The 14138-nt window shown below is 49.6% G+C and overlaps 1 protein-coding gene and 1 long non-coding RNA gene across 5 annotated transcripts in view; one reads left to right on the top strand and one right to left on the bottom strand.

Moving 5' to 3' along the window:
• The window catches only part of LOC108161895 (histone deacetylase 4), a 30969-nt gene that overhangs the window by 14977 nt on the left and 1854 nt on the right, over window positions 1-14138 (top strand). For 2 of the 4 annotated variants that reach the window (XM_017296301.2, XM_017296293.2), the window contains 10 exons: window positions 7192-7299; window positions 8051-8350; window positions 8425-8498; window positions 8694-8824; window positions 9395-9541; window positions 10394-11337; window positions 11412-12716; window positions 12867-12986; window positions 13048-13482; window positions 13570-13703. In XM_017296301.2, the coding sequence (XP_017151790.1) occupies window positions 7192-7299; window positions 8051-8350; window positions 8425-8498; window positions 8694-8824; window positions 9395-9541; window positions 10394-11337; window positions 11412-12716; window positions 12867-12986; window positions 13048-13482; window positions 13570-13703 (3698 nt within the window). Of the gene's footprint in view, window positions 1-2982; window positions 3331-7191; window positions 7300-8050; window positions 8351-8424; window positions 8499-8693; window positions 8825-9394; window positions 9542-10393; window positions 11338-11411; window positions 12717-12866; window positions 12987-13047; window positions 13483-13569; window positions 13704-14138 lie in introns of those variants that run through there. The other 2 variants (XM_017296319.2, XM_017296309.2) reach the window with 2 other exon arrangements.
• LOC117188424 lies at window positions 377-2914 on the bottom strand. Its single transcript, XR_004472574.1, has 3 exons — window positions 2363-2914; window positions 2059-2269; window positions 377-1998 (listed from the first exon to the last, which is right to left on the bottom strand). It is a non-coding gene; the product is annotated as an uncharacterized LOC117188424 (long non-coding RNA).

The raw sequence follows: 14138 nt of genomic DNA, 5'->3' as shown, positions 1-14138 counted from the left end.
GGGTACGCCCTTGCTCCCAGCTGTTCTCATTCCCCGGAGAGTTTAGACTGAGCTTCGGGCCCGAGAGTGCGAACACAAACGAGCGGGAACGTTGTGAGTCGCAGCTAGAGCCGCGACTCTACATTTATAACCGATACTCAGTCAGTATGGAGGAGTGTACGGAGGAGAAAAGAACCGTTGGGAAATATGTGTATACCTTAAAATATGGACCAAATCAGCCAGTTTTTCTCACTCCACCATCTCCTTCTTAGAAATTGCTACGGTTAGCGGAATAACGTTCTTGATTATCCTCCTCTATCCCAACCCTCTGGCACTCCCACCTATCAAGCCCCCTTGACCACATTCCATTAGCCCCCATTGCTCGTATGTACATGTATATGCATATCCCTTTATTTTGGTGTGATTTTGATCCAGCAGCTATAATTGTTCGCCTTCGCCCTCGCCCTCGCTTTTTCTTTTCCCTCTTCCTGATTTCCCCGTATTCGTTTTTTGTTTTGGTTTATATTTGTATGCTTTTTGTCGCTTTATTAATACTTTTCGCCTGGCCATGGTCTGCTTTGGCTCTGCGCTCGTACACTGCTTTCATCTGCTCCTCCTCTGCTTTAACTGCTTTGTTACATGCATTCGTGCAGGCTCGTGCGTGAGTGTGTGTGGTTGTGCGTTTCCTTCTGCTCTGTTGGGCATCGGATGCTCGCTCGCGCTCCCCGTTGGGAGTCTAAATATAAACGCGTGTACAACTTAATGATTCTATATTTATTGTTTTCACTACGAAAATATGTATGAGTTTTTGCGCATTTTTTAAATAAAATCCTCTATAAATAGCCGAGAAATCCAAGTCAAGAGAGTCGTCAGCGAGAGAGCGATGAAGAGAGACAGGGTGGTCAGGCCTCTGATGGACACATACCCATGCGAATGCCGCTCGGTGCACTTGGCGGGCTTTTACTGTCTGCATGTCACTTTCTCTTCCCTTCCCTTTCTCTCTCTGTTACTGTGGCTGTGGCTACTGGCGGCTGGGCGCATGGGGCAGCATGTGCAACAGCCCCACCTGCTCTCAGCACTGCTTCCCCTCTCCCATCCACTGGCTTGGTCGCTCCTGGTGCTCTGCTTGCACTGTTTATTCCGGCTGTGATGCTTTTGCTGCTGCTTCATCTCAAGGTGCATTGCAAAGGTAAGGTAAGGCATGCCCAGAGAATGCTCTGAAGCTCCTTCTGCCACTGCCGCTGCCGCTGCCACTGCCGCTGCCACTGCCACTGCTGATCTGCTTGTATTCAATTTATAGTCTGGGGGATTTATTTTTGCCTGAATTTTTGGCTGCATTTCGTATTGAGTCCACTTTTGTTTCTTTTTTCGTTAGAAATGTTTTATTTTTAGGGTTAAAAAGTGTTTTAAATGCACATATGTATGCCCTGCCACAGTTGGCCCCCGGCCACACCACACCCCACCGCAGCCACGAGCCGCCACCGCCACCGATGCCGCCTTCAGTTTTCTCTACTTCAGCAACGCGTTTGCCGTTTTTGTTATTTTTGGTTTTTCCTTTGAATTTATTTCTGTTCTTTATAAACTCTAGTTTTATTTTTAACAAATATGCATACACACCAACAAACACGCACACACACGCACGTGGATTACACGCACACTGCAACAAATGCTAATCAGTGGAAATGCCTGATAGAATTCCTCATTTCTCCTCTCCCTCTCGCTCTCGCTGTCGCTGTCGCTCTGCCTTTGCCTCCTCCTTCATCTCTTCTTCGCGCTCTTCTTTGTGTTCCGTTATTTTTGGTGGCACGAGCAAAATGTAAATTAGCAAAAATTGATGAGCCGCAGGGTGTGGAGGTACGGGATGTGCGGTGGCTAGAGAGGGGCGGTGTGGTATGGCTGACAAGATCTTAATGAACACGATCATTAATCTCTTGATCTTTGCCCCCGTCCCGTCTACGATCTATGCAAGAGTTGATAAAAATTACTATTGTTTGAATCTCCATCAGTTGAAGCTTGAAACTACAATAGAACCAAATATTCCTTTAGCATGAGCACCGTAATACCGTAATACCGTAATACCGTAATATGTAAATGTGTCAGTGCTCCATCCGAGCGTTCTCTATCGAACAAATGTGATCCCTGACGTTCCAATATCAAGCAAACTACATCCCATTTAGTTTTTCCACTTATTTGAGTCCTTTTCTTCTTTAGAATTGTATGCGTATTCCATTGTGTAATTATGTAAGGTACAAGGAGAGAATTCCATTGTGCATACGAACGTAAAACTACACTAGAATAAAGCAGATTTGAAAGGTCTAATTGAGCACTGATTGATTCCCAAGCGATTCGTCGGAAATCTGTTAATTCCATTTTCCGGAAATACCTTCACCGTCACCGTCACCGTCATTATCATGATGCTCATGATCACTTATAAAGCAGATTGCATTTTCGTTTTCTTTTCGTTCCCAATCCAATCCAATCCAATTCCGTTTCTGTTTCTGTTTCTTTTTCTGTTCGGTTTCTATTTATATGGGCGTGCCTGTGTGCTGTATTCTGCCCGCTATAATTATAGCACAGGCATTTATAATTATAGCACAGGCCATAGCAACTGGCGAATGTTGTGCAAGCAGCAGGAGGTGCCTCTGGCCGGAGGTAGTGTGTGCTGTGGCTTGCTTTGGTGTCGGGTCAGGTGCAGTTTTCTGGGAACTCATGTGGCTTATGGGATAAGATAGGATGGGATATGGGATGTGGGATGTGGGATATGGGATATGGGATAGATAGATAGATGATGTTGATGTTGATAGCTAGCTCTCTCTCTATCGTGCGAGTCCCGCCCCTATGTCTGTCTAGGCAGCGAGAGGTACATAGCTCTCTCTGGCAGCCCACTCTCCCACCGTCTCTTCTCGTCTCTCTGTTTCACCCAGCCATCGTAAATGTTTCGAAATTTTGTGTTTATATTTGAGTTTTTCGCCAGTTGGGTCAGTCGCCCGCGTGAAACTGAAATGAAAGCGCGTCGTCCACATCCCAGCGAATGCTAAAATCAAAACGAAAGTCCGAAAACAGAAGCAGATTCAGAAACAGAAACAGGAAGAGCGAATGGAAACCGAAACGGACAGAGTTTTCAGCGCCTCCACGTCCGTCGTGTAGCTCTCGGTTTCTCTTTTGAAAATTCAAAAATTCATCGGCAAATAGTCGAAAGTCCATGAAAATTCTTTCGCCTGACAAAAGTTTATAACAAAAACCAGTGTGCACAAAATAACACAAAGATAAATAGAAGATAGAAAGTAGCAAGAAGAAGAAAAGAACAAGAGCAGCGGATTAAGAAGAAGCAGTAGAAACATCCAAAGCAGTGTAAGAAGCAGTGCAGAGACATAAGAGGAAGCAGACGTGATTATTATTTATTGAGTGATCTGTGAGTGCGATTGCAGGGCGGAGACGGGCGGAGACGGGAAGAAATGCGAATATTTTACCCCTGCATCACTCCTCACCCCTTACCCACATTGACGAGTAGCAATAAGTACAATAAGTACTACAAGCACTAACAAAACAGATAGCAAAAGCAAAACTAAAGTTTTGATTGAATATCTTCGACATACATACATACATATGTACATATTTACATACATATGTACGAGTATGTACATATAGTACAGTGATTCAATCATGACACTCAGCTGGGCTGAAACAGGCAGAGATGCTTCCTTCTCTGCGTGGCAGACATCTGATCAAAATCGAAATACCCTCCCCAAGCGCATGACAAGAAATAACAATAAATTCAAGAAGCAACCGAAAGAAGAGATCAACCGTACCGTTACTTTCGCGATTTTTTGTCGGTCGGCGTCCCATTTCGACGCCACATGGGAGTGTGTGTCAGTGTGCGTGCGGTGCCCAGAGAGAAGGGTGCGGAGGCGTGACATCCCCCAACAACATAAACAGTAACAACTGTCGTGTCCGAGCGAAGGTGGAGGCCGAAGAATAATCCAAGAAACGACGCGACGCACAGTGGTGCCTGCGGCCCTTTCGGCTTGCCAAATTGAAAACATCTGACCGAATATACATACATATGTACATACATACATAGATGTTTTCATGGAACAAACTGCGTTTGAAAGCTGTCAAAGTCCTGCCCTATTTTAGATTTTTGTGTAGTCCGTAAAGAACTTGTAAAGGTTTGACCTTTCACAATTTCATTGCATAATAATACCTAAATTTTAAGCTAATTTGATTGTTTTTTGTGCTACCTTGCGACACTTAAATCGCTCTTGACTCCAAGTCTTACAACATCGCAGTCTGGCATCCAAATTCAGGGTACCTTAGCCCTAAGAAGCCCTTAGAAGGTTTCGAAAATAAATCTTACGTTTGAAGGCTCATTTCTCCAGTTTTAAAAGCCCTGGAAACTTCTCTATCAGATGTTCAAGGAACACACTAAACAAATTACGTTTGCCACCTCTTTTCGGCTGACGTCCCACTGTGCGACGCCTCGTGCCACGCTCTTAGGTCATGGAAACCTATCAGCAGAAGCATCTCGATGTGGGCGTTACACAGACACACATGCATAGATAATGACGGACGAAGATCGGGGGAAGAAGAAGAACAGAACAGAACCAAAACACGACAGTGGTCATTCGCAATGGAGAACAGAGAACCCTTCACTGACCAGTTCGTACATATGTACATATGTATGAACTTTTTGTTTCTGGCTGGTTTCATTAGAAACCTGAAGCAATCCATCTTTTTGTTTTCAGGACTCAAGTTTTTAGTTCCTAATCAATTTTGTTTTCATTACGACATTGCCCCCGCCATGGCATGGGTCAATAAATAAACCACTTGCCAAAACCCAGTTCTGGTTGACGGATTTGGAGTTGCTGCCATGCCTTTGACATTCCTCCACTCCTCCCACCTACTACCATGGCTGCAGAGAACCTTTAAAGGACGCCCCCTAACTGTGGAAAACAATGGAACGCCTATTGGATCTACACATAAGGGCCAGGCGATCTTCGACAACATCAGAATCGAGTCAACAACGGCCTCAGTGGCCAAGATGATTGGTACACTCCCGACGGTAACCCCAAGTAGTGCGCTGCGAGGAGAAGATTCGTTGCGGAGGTTTAAGTACGTAAGAAGGAAACCGGAGGTTTAATTACGCCTCGAATCCGGAGGTTAAAGGACGCTCCGAAAGCCGGAAGGCTGGTGATACTGGTAACAGACCTACAGTTCCTGCCCACCATCAGTGAACTCCTTGAATCCGCTCTTGGAACGACCGCTAGACGGGCACGCCAAAACGGACTAGGGGTGAACCCTCGGAGAACCGAGCTACCGAGTTCCAAACAACCCGTAACTGGTGGAACGACACTCAAATTGTCCAGCGAAGCTAAGTAGTGGAGTCATCCTTGACTCGAAACTCTCCTGGAAACGGAACACGGTGGAAGTGCAGATAACGGGAATGGCCGCTTTCTACACCTGTAGGAAGGCCTTTGGACGGCGTCACTGAATCTCTTAAGTCCTCTTAAAGCCCCCCAGGTAGCTCTGGACACCATGTTAGATCTGATACCAATAGACATATACCTTAAGTGCCATGCTGAGACAAGTGCCGCGACAAGCCATCGCTTTGCGGCAACGCCACTATTCTTCGTAAGGAAGAGACGGTCGGGCAGAGTGACTACTGCGTTCCGGAGCTGTCGTGAAAAAGAAATGATAAATGAGTATATACCGGATAGGGAGGAATTGAGGCAAAACAGTGCCCTTGGGCAGAACGAGCATTCCACTATGAGACATTATCTCACAGATGATCGGCCGGGCTGGAACGAGAGCAGATAGGCGGTGGAACATAGCCCCCTAAACGTACCAAGACCCTCCCGAGCCTGAGGAAAAGCCAGGTGCGAAGACTCGGCCGCATGGCCACGAGATACGCACCACCATGAGTTTTGCCGCGGCTGCATGGACGAGGAGGAAATAGAGTGTCCAGCAGGGAAAGGGGTAGGACCTGGACAGCCTGGAAACCACGCCGCTGGGGAAACTGGCACAGGGCCAGTCCAAATGCAAACTTGAGTCGTGCACCTCTCAGTCGTGTACTCTCTGACCCGAACGCGTAGCTTTCTGGGACTTCTTGCATTTAAACCATCCTCCAAAGGTCAGATCGCATACCAACTCGATATTCAATCATCTTTTTATTGTTCGTTGGGTTAAATACTATAGCGAGAGTGTATAAAACTTGGTGTTTAATTCCTTTATACCGCCTGCCATTAGTTGTTAGGCAAATTCTTGGGTCTACTCTTATGGACGGCGCAATGAATTCTTCTACGCTCCAAAAACACAAGTGGCCATCCGCTATGGCCATCAATTTCTTTTATCAAAATATTCTATAACTAATTGCATCTTACTGAGGTAGTGGCTTTTTCAAATCGCTACTACCAGCATTACCATTTCAATGAACAGCAGAAAAACAAGGAGATGAAACTCAAAATTAATAGAATTTCTCCAGGTTTCTAGTGCTTACACTCCAGGCTTTCTAAAACCGTATTACTTGTTTAATTTGGAATACTAGAAATGTCTCGAAAAGAGTTTTGAAAGTGGGGAGGTGCAGCACAGATGTACGAGTATGTTTGGCGGCGGAATGAACTCCGTCAAGAACTCTGTTTAGCAAAATATGTTTTATGCCCACATATTGTATGTTTTTAATATTCTTAACAGAACCCATTGCTTGTACATATTTTATGCGTGCCCCAAAAACTCTCTGCCTCCAAGGGGCATATAGGGCATCACAGTATAGCAATAGATGAGGTTTTGGGTTCTGGATGACTGCAAAATAAACGAAAAATGCTTACTGCTAGAGAGGACCTCTGGTCTTGAGCTTTCTCGTACATCTTTGTCATCACTAGAAATACAGGAGTTCCATTGGGATATTTATGTGTGTAAGTTTTCCAATTGAAGGGAGATGTTCGCAGAATCGACGAGTTTCATTGATGACGATGTAATTTGTGTCTTAGTTCCATAAATACTCTTAAGGTCGCTTAAAGTTTTAGAACTAGGATGTTGCAGTGTTGATTTGTTTTCTCAAATTGAATACAACGAAAACAGATTATAAGCAACCCTCTCTTTGATTTTTTTTGAGGTGGTTTTGTACAAATACTTGTACATACTCTCTTCGATGCGCTCTTTGAAGATCTATCTCCTGCCAGCACGAGTATCTCTAAATTTGTCTGTTTCTTGCAGCTTAAAAAGAATCAGGAACTGCAGAAGCAACGTCTGATCCACACGTTTCAGGAGCAATCGAAGCAAATGGAATTGGAGCATAAACTGCAATTGGAGCACAAGTATCAAGTGAGTAGACGAGGAGGCGACAGAGAGAGCTGCCAGAAACAGAAAGAGAGAGAGAGAGAGAGAGAGACACGGCGCGGCGCGACGTCGTCTCTCCCAAGGTGCATTACCGTGGGGTGAGGCATGCCCAGGGAGCGCCGTCACAACAGTTGTCTGCGAAACGTGATCCGACGATATAGGAAATCAGGAAAATAAAAGTAGTGACTCGATGGTGAATGGCAAAAGGCAGCTGCCGCAAGTGAATGGTCAGTCGTGCCGCAGAAGCAGCAGCAGCTTAAGAGAGCGAAAGCAGAAGTGGCGGCATGCCTCACCTTATACAACTACACCTTGAACGATGACGTCTGTCTGTTGATGGTGATGTTAATGTTGTTGTCCGATATGTCGCGGCTGTTGGGGCTCTGACCGTGTTTCTGTCCGTGCTTCACTTCATGCAGAGATGGTGATGATGACGATGATGAGGCTGGGAACGGTGGGGATCGGAATGATGATGTGAATGGGGATGTGTGGGCAGAAAACTCAAAACAGAAGTGCAAAACAAAACAAGAGGAAAAAGGAATTGAAATGAGATAAATGAAAATAAAATAAAATAAAATATATTATCATGCCGTCGTCTGGGCCGGAAGTGCTTCGATGGGGCGTATGACTAAGGCCAAGGCGGCGCCATAAAAAATGGCCCAGCACCTGAAACCGAATAACCAAGAAGCTGTCTCTCTTTCTCTATTTCTCTATTTCTTACTTCTTTGATATTATTCAGTTTGCGGTGCACTCCCATGGAGCCTTCCAGGAATTGCGGGAACAGACCATGGTAACGGCCGCCGCTGCTGCTGCCGCCGCAGTTGTCGAGGAGCACCACCGCCAGCAGCAGCAGCAGCAGCAGCATCACCACCACCACCACCATCAGCAACAGCAGCAGCAGCAGCAGCAGCAGCAACAGCAGCAGCAACATCATCATCAGCAGCAGCAGCAGCAGCGGGAGCGCCGAGAGCGGGAGGTCATGAAGCGGAAGGAGAACTGCAGCGCCAACGCAAGCCCGGAGGTCAAACAGATTCTCAATGTGAGGCAACCCCTTTCGCTGTCTCCGACCATCCTTCTAATCCATTTTCTTTCCCGATCCCATTCCCGATCCAGTGCTTCATTATGAGCCGCAAGTCGCAGGCAGCAGCCTCCAATGGAACAACGACAACGTCGCCCTATCGCAATCGGTAAGGAGAGGGGCCAGTGGCTGGATCTGGTAATCCGTTCTAGATATTATTTTTTAATAATATCCAATCCGAAATTGCCAACTTACAACACTATCGATATGGCGATTTATCGATCGATAAACCGATCAAAACTATAATTCTAATGTGACTACTAAATGTACCTATTATTAATATCATGTCCATTTACATTTACAGAGGTGTGGTGAAAAGCTCCTCGGGCGAATCCCTGCCAGCCGGAACCGTGACCAGTGCGCACCCCTACAAAATACCTCAGCCGCCCTCCTCACTGCTCAAATATGAATCTGATTTTCCGCTCAGGAAAACAGGTAAGCCCTCCCAGCTCTCCCTCCGGCCGTGTCGGACCTCCTTCCCTCCCAGATAACCGATTTTGGAGAAATGCCCTCCTAAGAATCTGCTCTGACCGCGACCTGCCATGCCTTGAGTGTTGTTTATTTTATACTAAAATCCGTTTGGCTGCCTCTGTCTGCTTCTGTCCCTCGATTCTTGTCGACCCATAGAAATCGGACCAGAAAAGATGCAAAAATGATTCATATGTCGTTCAGTTCGGGGCAGGCAATGTCTCGTTTCCGATAGTCGCAACGAAACGAAGTACCAGCGAGACTTTTGGGATACTTTTGCGGGGTAAAGGTCGCACTCAGTCATGAGATGAGATTGGGATCCCCAATTGGGATTGGAGTATAGATAACATATAAACTATTAGAAATGTTAGAAATGTTAAGAGAGCATGGCAAATACCGAACTAACCGAAAGTCGAAAGGTTGCAAGGGGACTTGTAAGCTGTGCAGCCCTTAAGCCTCACCTAAGCTAAGTTAAGCTAAGTTCTCTAACCCCTTCCGAACTAACCAAGCAAATGTGTGTGAACCAAATCCAAACAGCATCCGAACCCAACCTGCTGAAGATCCGGCTGAAACAGAGTGTCATCGAGCGCAAGGCCCGTAACGGAGGCCCGGCAGGTGCACGTCGCCACGAGCGACTCCTGCAGGCGGCCCAGCGCAGGCAGCAGAAGAACTCCGTTCTTACAAGTACGTATATGACCCAGACAGCACTCCACACACAAGCACAGAAAAAACCCATCACACAGGAGGGAACCCCGTCGACGGTTCAGATTCTAGAAGGCAATGTGTTGCGATAGGTGGAACTGAGTCGAGTGAATCTATTGGTGAATCTACTGTGGACCCATCTCCCAAAAGAAGCAAAAGAATGAAGGCAGCAGCCGCCTATTGTACTGTCTCTACGAACTGTTCTTCGTTCTTTAGCTCAGATCTATCGAGGATCCAAGAGATCAGATCAGATGAAGTGCTCGCAAGTGATGACGGATCCTCTATTGTTGATCCCATATAATAAATCGCCAACGACGAAGGACTATTTCATCTATTTCATCATCAAAGACCCACACACACACTTACACACACTTACACACACATACACACACATACACACACATACACACACAGATAGCAAGACACACGGACATACGAGTACCGTACCCAACATCATACAAAGATCCCAGAGATCCGGGAGGTCCAAGATCAACGATCCTGCGTCGGAAGTGCGAGAGAGAAGCTATCACATGTTTTAATTTGTAAACCCTTGATTGTGTTATTAAATATTTAATGCGTTGTGTTTATCGTTGCAATCGTTAATGCTACTAGTATTACTGTACTGTTGTTTAACCCCTGCTATCCACGAAGATCCAACCATTGATCAGCTCCAGCCACAGCCACAGCCACAGCCACAGCTACAGCTACGCTCAGTCCACTAACTGCTGCCTGACTGCCGTCTAAACTGTTTCTGATTCCTTTACCATTCCATTGCCTGGCCAGCTCCCACCGAACAATTAATAACCGAAGCTTTCTCTGTACCCTCCAAAACAGACTCCAACAGCACGCCGGACTCTGGCCCTAACTCTCCGCCCTCGTCCACGGGGCTGTCGGTGGGCGTGGTCGGGAGCAGGGGTTCCCCGACGAGTGCTCCGATCCAGGAGGAGAACGAGGAGGGGAGCCAGTACCAGCCGGGGCAGAGGAGCAGCATCAACGACCTGCCCCTGTTCAGCTCGCCCTCCCTGCCCAACATATCCCTGGGACGACCGCATTTACCAAACTCCGCCCAGGTGCAGGCTCAGGCACAGGCGCAGGCGCAGGCACAGGCGAGTGCCCAGGCCCAGGCGCAGGCGCATGTGATGTTCGCGGCACTGCACCAGCATGTGGCGGCCGCCGGGGGCCAGCCGACCTACTTCAATCAGCTGGGTATGTCCTTCGTGGGACGGCAGCCGACTGGGCCGCTGGCCATGATGCCGGCCACGGGCATCGCGCCCCAGCAGCCCTCGCCCGTGGTCAGGTCCGCCTCGGCGACGTCTACGTCCTCGTCCCAGGCCTCCCTGGTGGGGGATGTGGCTCCGCCGCAGGCGCACGCCGCCTCCACCATTCTGCCTTCGTCCCCGTCCTACATGCAGCAGCTGGGGGGAGTGACCGCCGGCTCCGCAGTCAATCTGCATGCGGCGGCCGTGGCTGCAGCAGCAGCGGCGGCGGCAGCAGCGGCCGGCTCCCTGCCCCCCACCAACAGCCACGGACACGGGCATGGCTATGGTCACGGTCACGGCCATGGACACGGTCATGGACACGGGCATGGTCATGCTCTGTACGGCGGACACCCGCACAACACACCCATCACGGATGCACAGGTGGCTCAGGTGCATCTGCACAAGCAGGGCCACCGACCTTTGGGCAGGACACAATCGGCCCCGCTGCCCCTGGGGCATCCGATGCTGACGGGCGCCGGGCAGCTGAATGTGGCCCAAACGCATTACGAGAACAGCGAGGTGAGTAGCATCCGCCCTGTGTGTCCCCTCCACTTCGTAAGTTCGTAAATGATCAACCGAATGCTTCTCCCCAGGCGGAGCGTCAGGCGTACCAGCATCAGGTGCTCACCCAGAAGCTGCGCCAGACCGTGCTCACCCGCAGCGGAGCTGCGACGGCCGCTGGAGTGCGCGAGTCCCAGCTGAAGGAGGAGGAGGACGACTCCGCCGCGGAGGTGATGGACCTGACCGATAAAAAGAAACCGCCCAAAACGGTACTGACCAGCACCATAGCCACCAGCACCTCACAGAGTCTGCCCGAGGCTCTGGCCGCAGCAGTCGCAGTCTATCGCACGACCCCTTCAGCCGCCACCGCGCCCTCAGCAGCGGTGGCCGGCGGGAGCGGAAACGGGAGCGGGACCAAGGTCAATAGCCTACAGCGGGACCAGGAGTATCTTCAGCAGCAGCGGGAGCTGCTTCTGCTACAAAATAAGGAGGAGCTGGCCAAGCGCCTGATGCGGCCCCTCTCTCGCACGCTGAGTAGTCCGCTGGTGCCACTCGGACCGCACGGCCTTAGCCAGCTGGCAGACACGGGGCAGGGGCAAGGGCAGCAGCTGCCGCCAATAGCCACCTCCTCGTCGGCGGACCACATACCGCCCGTCAACCTGACGCTGCCCCATCGCCAGCACCGACAGTTCATGAATCATTTCTATACCGCCAACCTGCAGCATCAGCGCCAACAGCAGCAGCAGCAACAGCAGCAGCAGCAACAGCAGCAACAGCAGCAACCGCAGCAGCAGCACCTGCAACAGACGCCGCCGTCCGCCTCATTGCCCCCGCACAAAATCACCACGGGCCTGGCCTACGATCCGCTGATGCTGAAGCACTCTTGCATCTGCGGCGACAACGCCCAGCATCCGGAGCACAGCGGCCGGCTGCAGAGCGTGTGGGCCCGGTTAAACGAGACGGATCTGGTAAAGCGCTGCGACCGACTGCGGGCCCGAAAGGCCACCCAGGAGGAGCTGCAGACAGTGCACACGGAGGCGCATGCGATGCTCTTCGGCTCCAACCAGTGCCAGCTGACGCGACCCAAACTGGAGACCACGCTGGCCGCCAGCTTCGTCCGCCTCTCTTGCGGGGGGCTGGGTGTGGACCTGGACACCACGTGGAATGAGCACCACACGGCCACCGCCGCCCGCATGGCCGCTGGCTGTGTGATCGATCTGGCCTTCAAGACGGCCAAGGGAGATCTGCGCAACGGATTCGCCGTCGTCCGGCCGCCCGGCCACCATGCGGAGGCCAATCTGGCCATGGGCTTCTGCTTCTTCAACTCGATCGCCATCGCGGCCAAACGGCTGCGCCAGCAGATGCCCGAGATGAGGCGCATTCTCATTGTCGATTGGGTGAGTAAAAGTAGCTATGGAAGGCCAGATATTTTAGCTCTTGCATCTTATTTGAGAACTATGTAAACGTTATAATATGGGAGGGGGCGCGTTCACTAGCACCACTTGCTCAGCGCTCAGTAACTAATCCGATTCTCGTCCTTCTTTCAGGATGTACACCATGGCAATGGCACTCAGCAAGCATTCTACCAAAGTCCCGACATTCTATATCTTTCCATACATCGACACGATGACGGTAACTTCTTTCCCGGCACAGGCGGACCCACAGAGGTGAGTGTACATCCTCGAACACCGAAACATTAACCACTAATCGATGTGTCTCTATTTTTAGTGCGGCTCCGGTGCTGGTCTAGGCTTCAATGTGAACATCTCGTGGTCCGGGGCCTTGAACCCGCCGCTGGGCGATGCCGAGTATATCGCTGCATTCCGAACCGTTGTGATGCCCATCGCCAAGGGCTTCAACCCGGACATTGTGCTCGTCTCGTCCGGCTTCGATGCGGCCACTGGCCACCCGGCACCATTGGGCGGCTATCACGTGTCGCCCGCCTGCTTCGGCTTCATGACCCGCGAGCTTCTCCAGCTGGCCAACGGCAAGGTGGTGCTGGCCCTCGAGGGCGGCTACGACCTGGCCGCCATCTGTGATTCCGCCCAAGAGTGCGTCCGAGCTCTGCTCGGCGATCCCGCCGCGCCCATTTCCCAGTCCGAGCTGGAACGACCGCCCTGTCAGAATGCCATCAATACGCTCCAAAAAACGATAGCCATTCAGGTATATATATATACATGAATATATATGTGCTATCTCGCTCACTCACTCAACTCCTCTCTCCATCTCTCCGGCTTCTTGTGAATGTAGCAAACGCATTGGCCCTGCGTGAGGATGCTGGAGCATACTGTCGGCCTGTCTGCGCTGGAGACGCTCAAGGTGGAGCATGAAGAATCTGAAACGATCAACGCCATGGCCGGCCTCTCAATGCAATCGATGCACAGGTTCGTGTCCGTATAGTGCATCGCAAAAATTGTACTACGCAGCGAAAGAAACAAAAATGACTCATAGGAAATGTTTCCCAAATGTTTCGCTAAATTAGTTCCGCTTTAGTTTGATTTTCTTATTGTGCAATGAAGCGATTATTGTCATATAAAATGAGACTATCTAGATTCCAGAACTGATTACATCAGAAAGCTTTAGTGAATGACGCTCTCTTTGAGCTGAAACCAGTCCGAACTAGATCGACTGTAAGGCACATTTCCTGTGCTGTGTACCGCGTATAAATCAACATAAATTCAACCCAATATCGAATTCGTTTCGATAATACGACTAAAGATCGTAAAATGTTTGCTCTGACCTAGAATCATTCCATAAATTCCACACTTGTCTTTAGGACATCTATCGAATGGGATATCGCTTATGTACATATAGTCTAG

Source organism: Drosophila miranda, chromosome XL (assembly GCF_003369915.1).
Source record: "Drosophila miranda strain MSH22 chromosome XL, D.miranda_PacBio2.1, whole genome shotgun sequence".
NCBI lineage: Eukaryota > Metazoa > Arthropoda > Insecta > Diptera > Drosophilidae > Drosophila > Drosophila miranda.
This window is presented reverse-complemented; position numbering and strand designations above follow the sequence as displayed.